The sequence below is a fragment of the Pseudorasbora parva genome, chromosome 1, assembly GCF_024679245.1.
Source record: "Pseudorasbora parva isolate DD20220531a chromosome 1, ASM2467924v1, whole genome shotgun sequence".
Lineage (NCBI taxonomy): Eukaryota > Metazoa > Chordata > Actinopteri > Cypriniformes > Gobionidae > Pseudorasbora > Pseudorasbora parva.
In genome coordinates, this window is record NC_090172.1 from 48,733,585 (window position 1) to 48,755,185 (window position 21,601).

Consider the following 21,601-nt stretch of genomic DNA (forward strand, 5'->3'; position numbering starts at 1 on the left):
GTGAACCAATATTATAATATGTATTAATATGTAATTTATTCCTGTGATGCAAAGCTGAATTTAGTCATTACTTCAGTGGCACATGATCCTTCAGAAATCATTATAATATGCTGATTTGTTCCCAAAGAAACATTGATTATTATTAATATCATCCTTAATGTTGAAAACAGTTGAGCTGCTTAATATTTGTAGAAACCGCAGCCTTGCTGAATACAGTTTTTTTCAATGGCTAACAGTTTTGCAAACTAGGCTGGTTTTTATCAAAATACTTAACACAATTCACAAAACCACACACCCAAACGGCGAAATACCTCATATATCTTGCAAAATTAAACACCAATCAAAACTACATTATTAATTACACAATCATTCATATTTTTGTCTAACCAACTACACACTGTAGGCATAATGAAAAGCACTCATCTTTAGTATGCTTTGCCATAGTACTAAAATATGTAGTTTAAATTGTAGAAAATTTTTCAGATTGCACACACATTTTTGCACATGCACAAATGCTGTTGAAACATTTTTTTGTCAGTGCAACATTTGCACAGCAGATATAGTTACATTGGACTGAACAAAAATATGCCCACAAAAGACTGTAAACTGAAAAAGAAAATTGCATCCTCCCACTTCCTCTTCCCCTCTCTACAACGTCTTCCATTGTCGTAAAAAAAAAAGTGCTCATGTGGTCTTTTCATAGTGCTTACATCCTAATTGAAGTGTTAACAATGAACCAGTGAGGTGTTTGGCCAGGCGGCACGTGTGTTGGCCAATTAGCTCATGTAGTGTCATTTTAAATGACAGTAAAAAAACAAAAACCCATGTCATATTGTTGTGTCTTATGCACAGACCTGTGTTTAGTGCATTTAAAAAGTGCCATTTTGAATTGCAAAATGTGTGTAAAGCAGTTTAAATAATTGTGCTGTGCTATCATTTTTTGTTGTTTTAGCAATTGGAAAAAACTGGAAAAGGAATTTAAAAAATGATTTTTATTACATGGTGTCACCTATAGTTCTATATTATATATGAATTTATGTAAACACTATACATCAGTTGCATTCGTATTAGCCGCAGACCATTGCTTATGTGAGCGCAAGTTCTGTTCTGGTGAGGTTACTTTTCCAGTAGGGATTCTGTATTCTTTTAAGTTTTCCCCTGTCAGCAACAGCATGAGAGTGCCTGTCAAAGTTGCAGCCCAACTGCTTGCTGGGAGACCCACCTGCACAGGTGACAGCGATACAAATGAACACTGGCTGAATATGAAACCCAGAGGAGTGTGCATATGTGTGTGTGTGTGTGTGTGTGTGAGTACTCACAATTCCTAGCAGGTTGCTCAAGGCAATGTCTGTGTAAGCTGAAAGAAAGGCTGCAGAGGGAATAAATCATTTAGTTGTAGAAAATTAAAACAGCACTACAAAGGATGTATCTGTGCATTACTCACCACTTGCAATGGATAAGAGATGTGTTCTCCAACTAAATATGAAAAATGACCCCACGACCATGCATCCCAGAGCGCCATTAAACCCCGAGAGGCCTGAATACAGAAAGCTGTTCTGCACTGACATAGATATGCCTGCAGAGGACAAGAGGGAGAACTTCAGTCCAGTTATTGACCATGAATTTAGAAGGCCCTTTCTCAAAAAGCGCACTTCATATGGACTTACTTGCCCCAAAATCACGAGATATCAATGAAAACATTTCAAGATAGGAAAGCATCAAGGCACGTCCGAATATGATGTTAGCTTCACTTCCTGTCTCCTGAGAGACAATCATCTGATTGAGTTTTGAAGGCAGCATAGATGTATCCTTCACTGCCTTTGATATCCCACAATTCTATGCGTTCAATTTTGATATTTGAAATTGAACAAAGGCAATTGCTTCACTGTTTTCATAATTTGGATCGCGTGTCAAACCGCCAAACTGCTGAAATCACGTGACATTGGTGATCCGAATCATGAATCGATACACTGATTCATAACCATTCAAATCCTTATTTGAGGATTGAAAACCAACACAGAAGAGAAGACAATGCTGAATAAAGTTGTAGTTCTTGCTATTTTTGGACAAAAATGTATTTTTCTTCTAGCCTAGAAATCTAGACGCACCTTAGCGGCAGCAAAATTAATCTGATTAATCTTAATTAGCTCTGACCGCGACTCTGGAAGACTTGGAGTTAAGATTTTCTCTGAGAAAAGAACAAATAACGGCACTGAAGTCATACTTAAAAAGGGAAGATGTGTTCGGAGTTTTGCCGACCGGATACGGCGAATGTTTAATCTATCAACAAGCTCCGCTTCATCTTCGTTGCTCTGGTTGGTTGTAGCACTATCCTATCGCGTGCAGAGAGAGTTTGAAAGACAACCGTTTATCCCGCCGATTTAGTCCAAGATTAGCATGGCAATCCCCCTCTTCACATTCGACACGGTGCCATCGAGTGTAAAAACACGAAAGGCGAAGCTTGAATTTACGGGTATGTCCCTCTTTGGCTAATGTACTTTCAAGATGGAGGGGCAACATGGCGACCAGCATTCAAACCCCTCACCCGTATGTATTTTCAATGGCATATTATAAACTTACGAGAATACTTTATTACTTGAAAGAAGTAAATATACATTAATGAGCACATATATTTTTGAAAGAACTAAGTGTTTTTAGCTAAGAATAAACTAAAAAAGTTACACAGTGTAGCTTTGACTAACTGATGTCACATATGGACTACTTTGATTAAGTTTTTATTCCCTTTCTGGACATGGACAGTATAGTGTACACTTCCATATGCTCTCGGACTAAATATAAAATATCCTTAACTGTGTTCCTTAGATGAACGGAGGTCTTACGGGTGTGGAACAACATTAGGGTGAGTCATTAATGACATCAATTTCATTTTTGGGTTAACTAACCCTTTAATTGTAAAGTTTTTATCATCTCACGCATATATTTTGTAACTATAAGAAATCATAACCAGATTTTGTCATTAAATTCTTTCTATTACAAATGATGCACTATACTGTATTGACTTTGAAGTCCTACCTATTTAGTCTTTTGCTACCTATTTAGTCTTTTGACAACTGCCAGCCTGAACCACTGTAGTCAAGCAACCCTTGTTTGACTAAACTAAGGCATATGTGGAATTGGGTTCATGGTTGTAGTTCTGTTCGTGATCTGAAGGTGGCAGTGTTTATTCATTAAAGAATATAGTTTTTAGTCCATGGTTGCTGTCCAAACCTTAGACTTCACTAACCGCCCACCATTCCCTAGAGCTTTCTTTTTTTTGTTTTCTTTGTTTCTCATCTCGAATGTTTTCTCTTTTCCTGTTTTTTTTCCACAGCATGAATCTATTTGATAAATACAAAAACGTGTCTAGGTCTTATTTACAGTGTATTAACAATATTTTTATTCGCATGGTCACATGATCACATTTGATTTATTTATTTATTGTCTTTTTAAACAGACAGGGCTTTGGAATATACATAGCCTAGAAGATTAAAATAATACAAGTTCTCTGTCATTCAACAGTTAACCTTCAGCGAAAGCAGTGTTCACCTTCTCCTCAGTTTACCTTCATTTTATTTGTGCAGCTGCCTTCATAAAATGTAGACTCTCAGGAGCTCTTGTTCTCTCGGAAACAAAGAAATGTCAAAATCACAATTAGTTTGTATATCAGAACTGGCACATTTCCTGCCTGTCTGTCTGTCTGTCTGTCTGTCTGTTTGTCTCTATGTCTATATGTAGGCCTATCTGGCTGCCTGGCTGTCTGTTTGGCTATCTTGAATGGTTTATCTGTTTATTCATGTTTAATCAGTTTGACTATAGCAACTATCTTGGATTTATGATTGCAATAATACCGTGGTTTTGAATTTAGATCTACGCAGCAGTTAGCTACAAAATTACCTTTCAAAAGTGTGGGGACAGTAAGATGTTTAAAAAAAAATTAAAGAAAGAATTAATACCTTTATCCAACAAGGATCAAACATCAATCAAACTTTCTATTCTTAAAAAAATATATATTTTCCATACTATTTTCCACATTGATCATAACAAGAAATGTTTCTTGAGCAGCAAATCAGTAAATCAAAATTATTTCTGAAGGGTCATATAAAAAATATACATAAGAATAAATTACATTAGAGTTATTTTAAATATAATATTTCACAGTATTACTGTTTTTACTGTAACAACAATCATCAATTGATCAAATAAATGCAAGCAACCTGTGCAAGCAAAAGAGTTAAAAACATTTTAAAAATCTTACAGACCCTAAACATTTGAATTGTAGTGTATATAAAATAAACAGGGGAAAAAATGTTCAAGTCATGAGGTTCAAGTCATGATTCACTGTGTTTAGTTTTGGACTTTTCTTTTGATATTCTTGCTATGCCTGTGTTCAGTTCCTATGGTTCAACTTCAGTTAGTTTCTATAGCTACCCTTGTTAGTCAGCATGACAACTAATCACCGTTACCTGTTTCTTGGTCTCTTTTTTTCCCTATGTCGTCATTTTGGGATTATTGCCACTGGCTTCCTGTTTAAAAAAGTTTGTCTTGAATAAAGGCTGCTTTCTAACAGATCCTCAACTCTTCTCATCACTACACCACTGAGGCAGATAATGAGGAACATTCATAAAGCTAAGTACTCCCTTATCATAATTTTAAAAAATAGAATATTAGAAATAACCAACTAATGTGTTTAGGGGCACTGATAGGAAAATGAGCTCTGTGAGTTCATCTTTCTCACTGCACTTTTGGGACTCTTTATGTTTCGTTTTGTGAAGGACTCCTCAGTATAAGATGCCAATAAAAGAGCTCTGAGAGGAAAACCTAGCATCAGCTGCAGCATGAAGGACACACCCAGAATTCTCTCTTTCTCGTTCCCGTCTGAACAGCACAGTAATGTGACCCAGGAGGGTCATACCGTCTGCTCTCTCTCTCTCTCTCTCTCTCTCTCTCTCTCTCTCTCTCTCTCTCTCTCTCTCTCTCTCTCTCTCTCTCTCTCTCTCTCTCTCTCTCTCTCTCTCTCTCTCTCTCTCTCTCTCTCTCTCTCTCTCTCTCTCACACACACACACACACAGACATACACACACACTTGTTTCCTTTCATAAATAATGTGTAGTATAAATTAGTTTGCATGGTTATATATTCTCACACATGGCCGTTGACAGATTTCCAGATTTCAAGCCATTGCTAATTGGTAAATATCCATACATGACTTACTAATTGTAAAACATACTATGTTATGTGCAAAAATTCTATTTTCTGTATTTTTTCATGATTATTGTGTCACTGAAATAGTTTGAGATTTGAAGAATAGATGCAAGACACACACACACACACACACACACACACACACCCACACACACACACACACACACACACACACACACACACACACACACACACACACACACACACACACACACACACACACACACACACACACACACACACACACACACACACACACACACACACACACACACACACACACACACACACACACACACACACACAGGGTTATTCATTTCCAAAGTGAATGCTATGAATCACAAAGCATGTTTTTTTCCTAGTGTTTCCATAACACACACACTCTCTCTGTCTCTGTCTCTGTCTCTGTCTCTGTCTCTCTCTCTCTCTCTCTCTCTCTCTCTCTCTCTCTCTCTCTCTCTCTCTCTCTCTCTCTCTCTCTCTCTCTCTCTCTCTCTCTCTCTCTCTCTCTCTCTCTCTCTATCTGATGCAGTTATAATGCTTACAATACATTAATATGTGCTATATATAAGCAATTCTATAACCTAAATTCAACATCTGTGACCCAGAATGGATTCATTTTATTCCTGTTTTTCATATCACCATGGTTACGAACTCCTGTTTGCGCATAAATGTGTGCGGGATCATCAGTTGTGAACCCATGCTAACTTTAGTGGGTTTATACTATGAGTCATGTAGAGGACAGCATGAACAGCCTGCCTGTGCCTGCTAAACACCAGATCTCAGTGAATACTGCGTAACAAGGTTAGGGGCCCCATGCTTCGATTTAGACAAACAAATATAAACTACCTTTAGTACTATTATACATTCTTACGACTCTTCCTGCAATGAAACTAAACCACTACTACAATAAAAAAAAAATGTTTTGGTGTAGAAGGTTGTGACAATTAACTTCATTTGCTGTAAACTATAGATTAGACTTTATTGTAGGAAGGAAGTGAATCACATATGATAAATCACACCACATCATTTCCTAATAAGGTTTGCTTTGCTGCTCATATTATTCTGTAAAGCCAAAGTAACTTCTTAGGGGCTTTTTACACAGCACCATTTTCAATTTAAAATGTTGCATTTTTGTCCATTAATTCACACAACAGCAGTGTTTTAAGGGCCACAAAATGCAAACGGGTTTCAAAGTGCAACATTTTGGAGAAAAAAATATATTATCTCCTCAAATTTGTGAAAACTGTTTTACTTGTCAGTATAGGTGTGTGACATCGGCAACTACTGGCCCGACAGCAGTCAGTGTTTGGTCTTTTTCACGGATCCATGCGATTCTCACTGTATTGTATAGACAGGTGATGTCGTGAACTTGTCTGGCTGTCACCAGACCAAGCTCAATTTAAGATTGAACATTGGTCTGGGAAGTCTGCTCCGTATTTTCTACTGCACAAGAAGTGTGATAAACTAGTATTATTCAAATGACTCTATGCAGTTGGACAGTCCTTCAACCAATCAGACCATTAGAGGCGTGATCAACAGGCAACGACCCATCGTGTTAAACCCACCAATAGTGCGTCACGTGGATAAGCCAGTCTGTGAGTGGTTCCCGCAAAGGTTTAACAAAAGCAGTAGAAATGAATACCAAGGGGATTATCTAGCACTCAGAAAGCGTTCCACCCGTAGGGACGGATATTGCTAACCAAGCCATCACCTGCTATTAGCATCCCATTGACTCCCATTCATTTTTGCGTCACTTTGACAGTGAATAACTTTACATCCAAGTCATTTCTCCATTTGTTCATTGTTTATTTATAAAGAAACACAACAATGTATTAAAGGCTTCATTACCTTGCATCTTACACTATCGCCCCGAAGAAGCTGTTTTTGTAAAAATAGGCTAATGATTGCATCATAACCAATGCGACTCTGTTGCACAGTAGAGAAATGACCGTATAAACAGGAGGAGACGCTTGCAGGCAATCTTTTACTATATGAGGCAGTTGGGGGGATGTAGATGCATAAAGCAGTGGCTCAGTGGTTCATGTAGGTTGTCTACAAACCAGAAGGTTGGTGGTTCAATCCCCGGTTCCACCTGACCAAGTGTCGAAGTGTCCATGAGCAAGACACCTAACCCCAGCTGCTCCCGACGAGCCGATGGCGCCTTACATGGCTGACATCGCCGTCGGTGTATGAATGGGTGAATGTGAGGCAAAAATGTAAAGCGCTTTGGATAAAAGCGCTATATAAATGCAGTCCATTTAAAGCCCGATAAAGTCAAGGGAGAAGAATAAGGAAAAGCCCATAGTGAGTCAAAAGCAAAACGCATTAAAATGTTTTCCGTTTTTAGTTGAAAATGATTTTGTCTGCCTTTGTCTGCTTAAACCCGGTTCCTCCTCAATCGACTGTAAGCCTATACATTTTCAATTGCAACGCCCCATCTCACAAATTTGATAGAGCCAAATGATGTACATCACAATATGGAGGAAAAGATCTGTTCCTCCTTTTAATCTTATTGTGACTTAATTAATATAAAGTTTTTTATGTTTATTGCTAGAAAATATTAAAGAAGTATATTTAAGCTTTATTTAGACCCAAATTCTGGCAACACTGTTACCAATTATAAACATAATTTAAATAAACCATTTAAAAAACCCCAGCTCGAATAATATTTATTTTCAGCTCATGAGGTTGATGATCAAGAGGTTCATCATTATTTAGGATATAAGACCAGCAAACGCAGCACATTTTCTTGTTCTTGATTGTGAAGAACTCTGAAAGTTCAATATTGTAAAGGGAGTCTGTCTCTGTAGCTTTTGTCTTGTAAAATACAGATGTAATTTCAAACTGTAGTAAGAGAGAAATTCTACACCAGGGAGAAAAGAGTAAACCATTAATCAATAAAAAAAGAGGAGATGGGATGGTAGATGAGGGATGGGAGTTATATTGATTACAGGGTGAGAGTGTTCAGAGAGAGTGTGTGTGAGACACAGTCTCCAGATAACTGGTCTTTGGTAGTCTTATAGGCTATTATAATTCTTGCACTGTACACTTTTCAAAAGTTTGGGCTATTTACGATTTTTTATATTTGTGAAAGAATTGTATTATTCTAAAGCTGCAAAAATCTGCAAAATTAATATTGTGAAATTTAAATTGTAATTTAAAATATGGATGCATGTTTCCACCATGGAATAAAACATTTTATAAGATAACAAGTTCATATCACGCAATTCTGAGGAGAAAAAAGTAATCTCGCAACTGCAGGGGAAAAAAGTCTGAATTGTGAGAGAAAAAATTGCTAATACCTTTTTGTATTTTTTTTTCCTGTGGCAGATACAAGCTTCCATAGTTTTCTTATTTTTATATCCTTATTTATTTAAATGTATTGAACAAAATCAATTTACAAACTTAGATAGGGAACAATAATATGCATATGAAAATATGCACAAATAACATGTAATTAAATCTACATTTGTTTGTGCATATAAGCATATACTTAAATAGGTTAATGTGTATAAAATAAACATAGTACAATAAACTAAAGCATAATCTTTAAATTCTTAAGGCATAGTTCACCCAAAAATGAAAATTACCCCATGATCACCCTCAAGCCACCCTAGGTGTATATGAGTGTGTATATGAGCATGGTGTTAAAATCCACCAAGGCAAATCCAAGTGCAAAGAGCAGGGTCAGCAATGCAGGGCACCTGAGTTTATGCAAAGTAACCTCTCTGAGTTTGTTAAGGGTGTTTGTCCAGGACCAGGACCAGAGGCAAACCACAGTGACCCAGACCTCCCAGCTCAACCTACTCAGAGCACAGGAAGAGTCGTTGATCCTAAAAGTCTGGAAGACTTCGAGAGGAAGCCACGCTTAAGCCTACCACCAGCAGCAGACCGCAGATGGGCCCAACTGGATGACGATCTAAATACCATCTTGGAAAACACTCTGAAAGGAGTTGCAGCCAAGATGATAAGGATTATGGTTGAAGTTGTGTACCAGGGGTGCCACAACACCTTTGGTACAAAAGAAGTCAAGACTCCCAGGCCACAATCAGGACCTAGCAGGAGACAACGGCAGATCAAAGAGCTGCAAGAAGAATTAAAAACACTTAAGAGAAGGTGGCGGGAAGCAAGGAACGAGGCAAGAGCAGCCCTCGATGAGATCAGCACAGAGACACGGAAAAGGCTAACCCAGCTTTACAGGAGAAGCAGAAGGAGAAGTGCCCAAGGGTGGGACTCTGTCATGTGCAAAGGAGGAGATAACAGCATGGCGGCTGCACACTCACACTCTTCTAGAGGTAGGCTGCTCCTCTGGGTGAGTGTCCCTTCAAACTACCGATTCTTACACCACACACTCCTTTTAACATGGAAGATTTCATCATGGATGAAGTGAGGGCAGTGGTAGCAAAAGTGCAGGCGGGATCAGCACCAGGAAAATCAGGCACCACCTATAAAATCTACAAATGCTGCCCACTGCTGCTGAAGAGGCTCTCCTACAAACACTGTGGAAGAAGAAGCTGGAACCTGTGCTCTGGACTCTTGCTGAGGGCTGCTTTGTGCCAAAAGAGTTAATTTCCATGAGACTAGACCAGTTTTGGGAGATTCCCCTGCTAGATGTAGAGGGAAATATCTTCTGGTCCATCATCACCAAAATGCGAACAACATACCTGCACGCTAATGAGTTAATCGATCCCAGTGTCCAAAAAGTAGGAGTACCGGGATATTCTGGCTGCCTAGAGTCCACAGCAGTGATTAGCCAGCTCATCAATGAAGCCAAGAGTAACAACAACACACTCTCTTTTGTCTGGCAGGACCTTCCTAAAGCCTACCCAAGCGTCCCACACCAGCTGATCCGAAAGGCATTGGATCACTACCGTGTTCCATCAGAGGTAGTTAAGCTAGTAATGGCACACATAGATGCGCTGCAGATGAGGTTCACCGTGGGAAGCGTTACTACCAAATGGCAAAGGCTTGAGAATGGCATCATGGCAGGATGCACAATTTCTGTGGCCCTTTTTATAGTAGCTATGAATTTGTTTCTAAAGGCAGGAGGAATGCAGTGCAGAGGCCCCCGAAAGCAGAGACACCCACAATCCCACTGGAAGTATCAGGAAATTGTGGGAGTGTTGTGTCAGGGACGCCTGGGGCACTACAGTGAGAAGAGGTGGAGCAGGGCCGATGCCAGAGCCAGAAGAGGTCTTGTCATGCAAAGAATCCGGGAGGCAGCGGAAGAGGAGTGCCAGGTAAAAGTGATCGAGCTTGCAATCCAAGGTCGATGGACGTAGTGGGACCAGGCACAGGAGCGACCACTGTCATGAAAGGAACTGTGGCAGACTAACCAAGGGAAGTTGAGCTTTCTCCTGCGCTTGGTGACTGACCTGCTGTCAACTCCAAGAAACATAAGTAGCTGGGGCGGAGGGGAAGATCCATCTTGAAACCAATGCGGAGCAGCCTCCTGTACACTGAACCACAACCTGACCGGGTGTCCAAGGGCATTGGCAAAAGGGCGGTACAGATGGAGGCACGACAAGGTCCTCACGGAAATCGCAAAATAGGTGGAACCACGGTGAGTCAAGGCAAATAACAACAAGCAGGCCCATCTGCCCGAAGCCATAACTTTTGTGAGAGAAGGAGACAAGGCTCATAAGTCCGGAAAGGTGGCTAAGAACCCACCCTCTATTTTGCAACGAGCTTCTGACTGGGAGTTGAGAGTGGACCTGAAGAGGAACCTTGTCTTCCCACGGGAGGTAGTAATGACCACTCTCCATCCAGATATGGTCCTGATATCTAAGAGCACGAAAACCATCATAATTGCTGAGCTCAGGGTGCCCTGGGAAGAGAGACTAACCATGTCCAGACGAGGTGTTCAGGTTAAGGGGCGAAACACCTGAGACACTGAGATCCCTGCTGATGATGCGGAAGGGTGGATGCTCAAAGGAATACCATCTCTGAAGACGATCCACATTACCATAGTTGGTGTAGTTCCTACAATTGCAGCTTGTGGCAAAGCATCTCTAATGTTTACTTTACCTGAGATTCTTCTTTCAGATCAATACAATCAGTTATATAAAAAAATGTCCTGGCTAATCCAAGCTTTATGACAGCAGTTAATGGAAGCCTAAAAAAGTGCATCCATCCATCCATTATAAAAGTGCTCCACACGACTCTGGGGGGGTTAATAAAGGCCTTCTAAAGCGAAGCGATGCGTTTGTTTTTGGTCTTCAATTTTTGGGCTGCCATTCACTGCCATTATAATGCTTGTATTAGCCAGGACATGTTTTAAATATGACTCTGATTGTATTTGTCTGATAGAAGAATGTCATATACACCTAGGATGGCTTGATGGTGATCATGGGGTAATTTTTATTTTTGGGTGAACTGTCCCTTTAAGAGTTTGAAGATTATGCTTTAGTTTATTTTACTATGTTTATTTTATACACATTAACCCATTTAATTATTTATTGGGCTAAAATTCAAATGCATCACTATTAGATACATTACACTATACAATTCACCACTGCTCCCTTCCCCCCTTCAGAAATAATTATAGTATGCTGATTTATATGCATTATTTGAAATGCATCCTGAGACTTTAAAGGCCCCTGACATATTGAGGCACTGGCCCCATCTATAATCCAACAATCCAGCATTGCTTTCTCTTGTTCTTTCGTCACATTCTGAACCATTTCCGAACTAAATGTCAATGTTCTGCTGACACACAGACAGAGTAAGAGACAATAGGAAAGAGACAGAAATGGGGCATTTCCTTTCTAAAATCAACCTCCTCACTACTTTGGAGAAAAACAGCTACACATGGATACACTGCAGAGTCCCCAAAGAGACCAATGACTCTCTGCTGCTCCTTTATGGAATATTACATGAGAGCTTTGAAGTTTGTGAGTGTGAATCACACAGGGGATGCAATGAAACAGTGAGTGGGTGCTATGCTGGAGACGAGGTATCTTACATCAGTCTCTTCCACACACACACACACACACACACACACACACACACACACACACACACACACACACACACGCACACAAACACACACACCATAGTGTCTTTGTGTCTGCTATGACTCATATGTCTCTGTACGGCTGTGTATATAAAATATAAAAGAGAAAGAGAGACTGTATCTGTGTATGAAAAAGAGAATGAGTGACAGTAAAAACACCTTCATGGTCTTGAGGTGGCAAACGCAGCAGTAATACTGGCTAATTATCAAGCAGCAGGCGCAAGTGATCATCTTATGCATTGTGGGCGTTTGAGGAAATCTGTTTGCAGCCTGCTTCGGCTGAGTAAATCACTGCTATACAGCCAGAATATTCAGCACAAAACCCCAGACGAGATTTAACCACAAATGTTTGTTCAAAATCTTGTTCCGTTCTTGCATGCATCTCTGTTCCAAATCCTTTTAAACACGTACAGACAGAGCATTTATATTGCTTGGAGGTGCCTCTATCATAGTTAAAAAGTGTTTTCAATTATGTCTGAGTATCATTTCTTAGCATTTTCCAGATAATATGGTCTTGTAAATTTTAATTAAAATGTTTTAATATTTAGATCTTGCCGACTTATCTTGAAAAATCACATCTCGATTTGGTCTTCATTCAGTCTTATTGCTGTCTAGCAGAAACTCTTGAGAGATTATTTGTGACCTTCAAAATAATAACCCTGCAAAAACAGGGTTTTATTATTTCTTCCTGACTTACCTGCCACTGTGCTAATGACAGATCCCAGGAGGGCATGGACGGCCAGAATGGGTGAGAAGAGGAAAACAGCACCCAGGATAAGCAGAGATGGGCCCAGACTCTCACACGCAAAGATCTGCCCTATGCCCAGCACCACCCCCTGCAGGAGCTGAGGGAAACAGCAAAGCACACCTGCAGATGAAGCCTGTTCCACATTAGGTTACTGATGTCTGCTCTGAGAGCACAAAAGGTACTGTATTAGACGTACAGGTCTCCTACAACAGATTTACATGCATCAAAGGACAAAAACCCTTTCATTTTCTTATAACATACATTGCTGCACATCACATTTTTCAGTGATTCACAAATGACTCGTCGGATGAATCAGTCTCTAAATCCCTCCTTTCCATGAGCTACTCTGCTCTGATTGGCTAGATCTGTTACGATTGGTCTACCGCTAACAGCGTGTATCGGAAGCTAACTGCCTACCATTAAGCACAAATCACCACAACACAACGAAATCGCCACAACATGACGTAAATGCTCCCGACCACGAGAGGGCTCTCGGAGTGCAGTAAAGTTAGTTTTCCTTGCCAAGTTTTCCTTGCCATCTAAAGATTGGCCAGTCTTACAAAGACATAAACACTACGATTAGTTTTAAGTGTGTAACCATTGTATATCGACATGAAATATCAACTTAAAATCACCTACATGCATTATAGCTGCATTTTTATACTCGAAAACGTTTTTACTCACAATCACGGCGCTTGATGCCTAGGGGAAAGTCTGCCAATTCCACCAAGTGGTTGAAACGTATACTTTTATTAATTAAAATTACTTTTGTTTTGTTTAAATGTTCAAATTCCAATGTTATGCATTGAGTCCATTTTTTAGAATACCACAAAGTTGTGGGATTTTAACATGTCTGTTTTTAAATGTTAAAAGTAATTTTAATTCATACAAATTATATGTTTCAACTGCATGATGGAATTGGCAGACGTTCCCTTAGGCATCAAGCGTTTCAGTTTCAGTTGTGTTGTGGTGATTCCGTTGTGTTGAAGAGATTTCGTTGTGTTGTGGCTCGTTTCAGTTGTGTTGTGGTGATTCCGTTGTGTTGAAGAGATTTCGTTGTGTTGTGGCTCGTTTCAGTTGTGTTGTGGTGATTTCGTTGTGTTGAAGAGATTTCGTTGTGTTGTGGCTCGTTTCAGTTGTGTTGTGGTGATTTCGTTGTGTTGTGGCTCGTTTCCATTGTGTTGTAGAGATTTCGTTGTGTTGTGGCTCGTTTCAGTTGTGTTGTGGTGATTTTGTTGTGTTGTAGAGATTTCGTTGTGTTGTGGCTCGTTTCAGTTGTGTTGTGGTGATTCCGTTGTGTTGTAGAGATTTCGTTGTGTTGTGGCTCGTTTCAGTTGTGTTGTGGTGATTTCGTTGTGTTGTGGTGATTTCGTTGTGTTGTGGCGATTTCGTTGTGTTGTGGCTCGTTTCAGTTGTGTTGTGGTGATTCCGTTGTGTTGTAGAGATTTCGTTGTGTTGTGGCTCGTTTCAGTTGTGTTGTGGTGATTCCGTTGTGTTGAAGAGATTTCGTTGTGTTGTGGCTCGTTTCAGTTGTGTTGTGGTAATTTCGTTGTGTTGAAGAGATTTCGTTGTGTTGTGGCTCGTTTCAGTTGTGTTGTGGTGATTTTGTTGTGTTGTGGTGATTTCGTTGTGTTGTGGCTCGTTTCAGTTGTGTTGTGGTGATTTCGTTGTGTTGTGGTGATTCAGTTGTGTTGTGGTGATTTCGTTGTGTTGTGGTGTTTTCGTTGTGTTGTAGAGATTTCGTTGTGTTGTGGCTCGTTTCCATTGTGTTGTAGAGATTTCGTTGTGTTGTGGCTCGTTTCAGTTGTGTTGTGGTGATTTTGTTGTGTTGTAGAGATTTCGTTGTGTTGTGGCTCGTTTCAGTTGTGTTGTGGTGATTCCGTTGTGTTGTAGAGATTTCGTTGTGTTGTGGCTCGTTTCAGTTGTGTTGTGGTGATTTCGTTGTGTTGTGGTGATTTCGTTGTGTTGTGGCGATTTCGTTGTGTTGTGGCTCGTTTCAGTTGTGTTGTGGTGATTCCGTTGTGTTGTAGAGATTTCGTTGTGTTGTGGCTCGTTTCAGTTGTGTTGTGGTGATTTCGTTGTGTTGTGGTGCTTTCGTTGTGTTGTGGCGATTTCGTTGTGTTGTGGCGATTTCGTTGTGTTGTGGCTCGTTTCAGTTGTGTTGTGGTGATTTCGTTGTGTTGTAGAGATTTTGTCGTGTTGTGGCTCGTTTCACTTGTGTTGTGGTGATTTCGTTGTGTTGTGGCGATTTCGTTGTGTTGTGGCTCGTTTCAGTTGTGTTGTGGAGATTCCGTTGTGTTGTAGAGATTTCATTGTGTTGTGGCTCATTTCAGTTGTGTTGTGGTGATTTCGTTGTGTTGAAGAGATTTCGTTGTGTTGTGGCTCGTTTCAGTTGTGTTGTGGTGATTTCGTTGTGTTGTGGTGATTTCATTGTGTTGTGGCGATTTCGTTGTGTTGTGGCTCGTTTCAGTTGTGTTGTGGTGATTCCGTTGTGTTGTAGAGATTTCGTTGTGTTGTGGCTCGTTTCAGTTGTGTTGTGGTGATTTCGTTGTGTTGTGGTGATTTCGTTGTGTTGTGGCGATTTCGTTGTGTTGTGGCTCGTTTCAGTTGTGTTGTGGTGATTCCGTTGTGTTGTAGAGATTTCGTTGTGTTGTGGCTCGTTTCAGTTGTGTTGTGGTGATTTCGTTGTGTTGTGGTGATTTCGTTGTGTTGTGGTGATTTCGTTGTGTTGTAGAGATTTTGTTGTGTTGTGGCTCGTTTCAGTTGTCTTGTGGTGATTCCGTTGTGTTGTGGTGATTTCGTTGTGTTGTGGCGATTTCGTTGTGTTGTAGAGATTTTGTTGTGTTGTGGCTCGTTTCAGTTGTGTTGTGGTGATTCCGTTGTGTTGTAGAGATTTCGTTGTGTTGTGGCTCGTTTCACTTGTGTTGTGGTGATTCCGTTGTGTTGAAGAGATTTCGTTGTGTTGTGGCTCGTTTCACTTGTGTTGTGGTGATTCCGTTGTGTTGAAGAGATTTCGTTGTGTTGTGGCTCGTTTCAGTTGTGTTGTGGTGATTCCGTTGTGTTGTAGAGATTTCGTTGTGTTGTGGCTCGTTTCAGTTGTGTTGTGGTGATTTCGTTGTGTTGAAGAGATTTCGTTGTGTTGTGGCTCGTTTCAGTTGTGTTGTGGTGATTTCGTTGTGTTGTGGCGATTTCGTTGTGTTGTGGCGATTTCGTTGTGTTGTGGCTGGTTTCAGTTGTGTTGTGGTGATTCCGTTGTGTTGTAGAGATTTCGTTGTGTTGTGGCTCGTTTCAGTTGTGTTGTGGTGATTTCGTTGTGTTGTGGTGATTTCGTTGTGTTGTGGCGATTTCGTTGTGTTGTGGCTCGTTTCAGTTGTGTTGTGGTGATTCCGTTGTGTTGTAGAGATTTCGTTGTGTTGTGGCTCATTTCAGTTGTGTTGTGGTGATTTCGTTGTGTTGTGGTGATTTCGTTGTGTTGTGGCGATTTCGTTGTGTTGTAGAGATTTTGTTGTGTTGTGGCTCGTTTCAGTTGTCTTGTGGTGATTCCGTGGTGTTGTGGTGATTTCGTTGTGTTGTGGCGATTTCGTTGTGTTGTAGAGATTTTGTTGTGTTGTGACTCGTTTCAGTTGTGTTGTGGTGATTCCGTTGTGTTGTAGAGATTTCGTTGTGTTGTGGCTCGTTTCACTTGTGTTGTGGTGATTCCGTTGTGTTGAAGAGATTTCGTTGTGTTGTGGCTCGTTTCACTTGTGTTGTGGTGATTCCGTTGTGTTGAAGAGATTTCGTTGTGTTGTGGCTCGTTTCAGTTGTGTTGTGGTGATTTCGTTGTGTTGTGGTGATTCCGTTGTGTTGTACAGATTTCGTTGTGTTGTGGCTCGTTTCACTTGTGTTGTGGTGATTCCGTTGTGTTGAAGAGATTTCGTTGTGTTGTGGCTCGTTTCAGTTGTGTTGTGGTGATTTCGTTGTGTTGTGGCGATTTCGTTGTGTTGTAGAGATTTCGTTGTGTTGTGGCTTGTTTCAGTTGTGTTGTGGTGATTTCGTTGTGTTGTAGAGATTTCGTTGTGTTGTAGAGATTTCGTTGTGTTGTGGCTCGTTTCCGTTGTGTTGTGGTGATTTCGTTGTGTTGTAGAGATTTCGTTGTGTTGTGGCTCGTTTCAGTTGTGTTGTGGTGATTTCGTTGTGTTGTGGTGATTTCGTTGTGTTGTAGAGATTTTGTTGTGTTGTGGCTCGTTTCAGTTGTCTTGTGGTGATTCTGTTGTGTTGTGGTGATTTCGTTGTGTTGTGGCGATTTCGTTGTGTTGTAGAGATTTTGTTGTGTTGTGGCTCGTTTCAGTTGAGTTGTGGTGATTCCGTTGTGTTGTAGAGATTTCGTTGTGTTGTGGCTCGTTTCACTTGTGTTGTGGTGATTCCGTTGTGTTGAAGAGATTTCGTTGTGTTGTGGCTCGTTTCAGTTGTGTTGTGGTGATTTCTTTGTGTTGTGGTGATTTCGTTGTGTTGTGGCGATTTCGTTGTGTTGTAGAGATTTCGTTGTGTTGTGGCTTGTTTCAGTTGTGTTGTGGTGATTTCGTTGTGTTGTAGAGATTTCGTTGTGTTGTAGAGATTTCGTTGTGTTGTGGCTCGTTTCCGTTGTGTTGTGGTGATTTCGTTGTGTTGTAGAGATTTCGTTGTGTTGTGGCTCGTTTCAGTTGTGTTGTGGTGATTTCGTTGTGTTGTGGTGATTTCGTTGTGTTGTAGATATTTCGTTGTGTTGTGGCTCGTTTCAGTTGTGTTGTGGTGATTTCGTTGTGTTGTATAGATTTTGTTGTGTTGTGGCTCGTTTCTGTTGTGTTGTAGAGATTTCGTTGTGTTGTGGCTTGTTTCAGTTGTGTTGTGGTGATTTCGTTGTGTTGTAGAGATTTCGTTGTGTTGTAGAGATTTCGTTGTGTTGTGGCTTGTTTCAGTTGTGTTGTGGTGATTTCGTTGTGTTGTAGAGATTTCGTTGTGTTGTAGAGATTTCGTTGTGTTGTGGCTCGTTTCCGTTGTGTTGTGGTGATTTCGTTGTGTTGTAGAGATTTCGTTGTGTTGTGGCTCGTTTCAGTTGTGTTGTGGTGATTTCGTTGTGTTGTGGTGATTTCGTTGTGTTGTAGATATTTCGTTGTGTTGTGGCTCGTTTCAGTTGTGTTGTGGTGATTTCGTTGTGTTGTATAGATTTTGTTGTGTTGTGGCTCGTTTCTGTTGTGTTGTAGAGATTTCGTTGTGTTGTGGCGATTTTGTTGTGTTGTGGCTCGTTTCTGTTGTGTTGTAGAGATTTTGTTGTGTTGTGGCGATTTCGTTGTGTTGTGGTGATTTCATTGTGTTGTGGTGATTTCGTTGTGTTGTGGCTTGTTTCCGTTGTGTTGTGGTGATTTCGTTGTGTTGTGGTGATTTTGTTTTGTTGTGGCTCGTTTCTGTTGTGTTGTAGAGATTTTGTTGTGTTGTGGCGATTTCGTTGTGTTGTGGCGATTTCATTGTGTTGTGGTGATTTCGTTGTGTTGTGGCTCGTTTCAGTTGTGTTGTGGTGATTTCGTTGTGTTGTGGTGATTTCGTTGTGTTGTGGCGATTTCGTTGTGTTGTGGCGATTTCGTTGTGTTGTGGCTCGTTTCAGTTGTGTTGTGGTGATTTCGTTGTGTTGTGGTGATTTCGTTGTGTTGTGGCGATTTCGTTGTGTTGTAGAGATTTCGTTGTGTTGTGGCTCGTTTCAGTTGTGTTGTGGTGATTCCGTTGTGTTGTAGAGATTTCGTTGTGTTGTAGAGATTTCGTTGTGTTGTGGCTCGTTTCAGTTGTGTTGTGGTGATTTCGTTGTGTTGTGGTGATTTCGTTGTGTTGTGGCGATTTCGTTGTGTTGTAGAGATTTCGTTGTGTTGTGGCTCGTTTCAGTTGTGTTGTGGTGATTCCGTTGTGTTGTAGAGATTTCGTTGTGTTGTGGCTCGTTTCAGTTGTGTTGTGGTGATTTCGTTGTGTTGTGGTGATTTCGTTGTGTTGTGGCGATTTCGTTGTGTTGTGGCTCGTTTCAGTTGTGTTGTGGTGATTTCGTTGTGTTGTGGCGATTTCGTTGTGTTGTGGCGATTTCGTTGTGTTGTGGCTTGTTTCAGTTGTGTTGTGGTGATTTCGTTGTGTTGTAGAGATTTCGTTGTGTTGTGGTGATTTCGTTGTGTTGTAGAGATTTCGTTGTGTTGTGGCTCGTTTCAGTAGTGTTGTGGTGATTTAGTTGTGTTGTAGAGATTTCGTTGTGTTGTGGCTCGTTTCCGTTGTGTTGTGGTGATTTCGTTGTGTTGTAGAGATTTCGTTGTGTTGTGGCTCGTTTCAGTTGTGTTGTGGTGATTTCGTTGTGTTGTAGAGATTTTGTTGTGTTGTGGCTCGTTTCTGTTGTGTTGTAGAGATTTCGTTGTGTTGTGGCGATTTTGTTGTGTTGTGGCGATTTCATTGTGTTGTGGCGATTTCGTTGTGTTGTGGCGATTTTGTTGTGTTGTGGCGATTTCATTGTGTTGTGGTGATTTCGTTGTGTTGTGGCTTGTTTCCGTTGTGTTGTGGTGATTTCGTTGTGTTGTGGTGATTTCGTTGTGTTGTGGCTTGTTTCCGTTGTGTTGTGGTGATTTCGTTGTGTTGTGGTGATTTTGTTGTGTTGTGGCTCGTTTCTGTTGTGTTGTAGAGATTTTGTTGTGTTGTGGCGATTTCGTTGTGTTGTGGCGATTTCATTGTGTTGTGGTGATTTCGTTGTGTTGTGGCTCGTTTCAGTTGTGTTGTGGTGATTTCGTTGTGTTGTGGTGATTTCGTTGTGTTGTGGCGATTTCGTTGTGTTGTGGCGATTTCGTTGTGTTGTGGCTCGTTTCAGTTGTGTTGTGGTGATTTCGTTGTGTTGTGGTGATTTCAGTTGTGTTGTGGCGATTTCGTTGTGTTGTAGAGATTTCGTTGTGTTGTGGCTCGTTTCAGTTGTGTTGTGGTGATTCCGTTGTGTTGTAGAGATTTCGTTGTGTTGTGGCGATTTCGTTGTGTTGTAGAGATTTCGTTGTGTTGTGGCTCGTTTCAGTTGTGTTGTGGTGATTCCGTTGTGTTGTAGAGATTTCGTTGTGTTGTGGCTCGTTTCAGTTGTGTTGTGGTGATTTCGTTGTGTTGTGGTGATTTCGTTGTGTTGTGGTGATTTCGTTGTGTTGTGGCGATTTCGTTGTGTTGTGGCTCGTTTCAGTTGTGTTGTGGTGATTTCGTTGTGTTGTGGCGATTTCGTTGTGTTGTAGAGATTTCGTTGTGTTGTGGCTCGTTTCAGTTGTGTTGTGGTGATTTCGTTGTGTTGTAGAGATTTTGTTGTGTTGTGGCTCGTTTCTGTTGTGTTGTAGAGATTTCGTTGTGTTGTGGCGATTTTGTTGTGTTGTGGCGATTTCATTGTGTTGTGGTGATTTCGTTGTGTTGTGGCTTGTTTCCGTTGTGTTGTGGTGATTTCGTTGTGTTGTGGTGATTTCGTTGTGTTGTGGCTTGTTTCCGTTGTGTTGTGGTGATTTCGTTGTGTTGTGGTGATTTTGTTGTGTTGTGGCTCGTTTCTGTTGTGTTGTAGAGATTTCGTTGTGTTGTGGCGATTTCGTTGTGTTGTGGCGATTTCATTGTGTTGTGGTGATTTCGTTGTGTTGTGGCTCGTTTCAGTTGTTTTGTGGTGATTTCGTTGTGTTGTGGTGATTTCGTTGTGTTGTGGCGATTTCGTTGTGTTGTGGCTCGTTTCAGTTGTGTTGTGGTGATTTCGTTGTGTTGTGGCGATTTCGTTGTGTTGTAGAGATTTCGTTGTGTTGTGGCTCGTTTCAGTTGTGTTGTGGTGATTCCATTGTGTTGTAGAGATTTCGTTGTGTTGTGGCTCGTTTCAGTTGTGTTGTGGTGATTTCGTTGTGTTGTGGTGATTTCGTTGTGTTGTGGCGATTTCGTTGTGTTGTAGAGATTTCGTTGTGTTGTGGCTTGTTTCAGTTGTGTTGTGGTGATTCCGTTGTGTTGTAGAGATTTCGTTGTGTTGTGGCTCGTTTCAGTTGTGTTGTGGTGATTTCGTTGTGTTGTGGTGATTTCGTTGTGTTGTGGCGATTTCATTGTGTTGTGGCTCGTTTCAGTTGTGTTGTGGTGATTTCGTTGTGTTGAAGAGATTTCGTTGTGTTGTGGCTCGTTTCAGTTGTGTTGTGGTGATTTCGTTGTGTTGTGGTGATTTCATTGTGTTGTGGCGATTTCGTTGTGTTGTGGCTCGTTTCAGCTGTGTTGTGGTGATTCCGTTGTGTTGTAGAGATTTCGTTGTGTTGTGGCTCGTTTCAGTTGTGTTGTGGTGATTTCGTTGTGTTGTGGTGATTTCGTTGTGTTGTGGCGATTTCGTTGTGTTGTGGCTCGTTTCAGTTGTGTTGTGGTGATTCCGTTGTGTTGTAGAGATTTCGTTGTGTTGTGGCTCGTTTCAGTTGTGTTGTGGTGATTTCGTTGTGTTGTGGTGATTTTGTTGTGTTGTGGTGATTTCGTTGTGTTGTAGAGATTTTGTTGTGTTGTGGCTCGTTTCAGTTGTCTTGTGGTGATTCCGTTGTGTTGTGGTGATTTCGTTGTGTTGTGGCGATTTCGTTGTGTTGTGGCGATTTCATTGTGTTGTGGCTCGTTTCAGTTGTGTTGTGGTG

The 21,601-nt window shown here is 40.8% G+C and overlaps 1 protein-coding gene across 1 annotated transcript in view; it reads right to left on the reverse strand.

Annotated features, from left to right (window-relative positions):
* Window positions 1–29: 29 nt before the first annotated feature.
* The window catches only part of si:dkey-183c6.7 (urea transporter 2), a 37,181-nt gene continuing 15,609 nt past the window's right edge, over window positions 30–21,601 (reverse strand). The window contains exons 5-8 of the mRNA XM_067451779.1: window positions 12,918–13,065; window positions 1,445–1,576; window positions 1,320–1,369; window positions 30–1,222 (exon numbers count right to left, since the gene is read on the reverse strand). Of these exons, the coding sequence (XP_067307880.1) occupies window positions 1,046–1,222; window positions 1,320–1,369; window positions 1,445–1,576; window positions 12,918–13,065 (507 nt within the window). The 3' untranslated portion in view covers window positions 30–1,045. The remainder of the gene's footprint in view (window positions 1,223–1,319; window positions 1,370–1,444; window positions 1,577–12,917; window positions 13,066–21,601) is intronic.